The 472-nt window shown below is 48.1% G+C and overlaps 1 protein-coding gene across 1 annotated transcript; it reads left to right on the top strand.

Moving 5' to 3' along the window:
• The first annotated feature begins 6 nt into the window (after positions 1-6).
• Positions 7-472, top strand: LOC111787276 (red chlorophyll catabolite reductase, chloroplastic-like). The gene has a single exon (XM_023667336.1). It carries the CDS (start codon positions 27-29, stop codon positions 405-407), a length of 381 nt encoding a protein of 126 aa, XP_023523104.1. The 5' UTR covers positions 7-26; the 3' UTR covers positions 408-472.

Raw genomic sequence — 472 nt, 5'->3', positions numbered from 1 at the left:
ATCTTCGACACAGGGATGAAAATAAGATGCCAAACATGGCGTTGATGGTTTATCCATCTGCAAAAGCTTTCAGTCTTCCGCCGCCGGTGGAATCCCGTTTCAGAGAATTAGTGATAAGGAACGCAGCGTCGAACATGGCGGAGAATGTGCCGATCCGGCCGGGATCGTCGTCGAAGCTGAAGGAGTTTCCGCATCTGTCGGCTTCTCACAGAGCTCTGATGACTGATCTCGTCGGCGCTGCTGAATCTCGACTCGAAGATCATCTTCTTCCTTGCACTCTTCCTCCTGATGTTGAATACTTCCAGAATCAGAACGGGACTTCGCAAGGCGCTCTTCTCATCAGATCTGGCTCGCCGGACTCTTCTGTATGTGTCTCTATGTCTCTGTCTCTTAAGAAATTTAGATAATCGAACTGTTTCGAGTGTACTCTGATCTGCTTCCAATTTTAGCGTTCCGGAATTGAGGATTTAAA

Source organism: Cucurbita pepo, unplaced genomic scaffold (assembly GCF_002806865.2).
Source record: "Cucurbita pepo subsp. pepo cultivar mu-cu-16 unplaced genomic scaffold, ASM280686v2 Cp4.1_scaffold008546, whole genome shotgun sequence".
Classification (NCBI taxonomy): domain Eukaryota; kingdom Viridiplantae; phylum Streptophyta; class Magnoliopsida; order Cucurbitales; family Cucurbitaceae; genus Cucurbita; species Cucurbita pepo.
This window is presented reverse-complemented; position numbering and strand designations above follow the sequence as displayed.

Excerpts from the sequence above, each read along its gene's own strand:
- LOC111787276 (XM_023667336.1), top strand. The coding sequence starts at position 27 with ATGCCAAACATGGCGTTGATGGTTTATCCATCTGCAAAAGCTTTCAGT.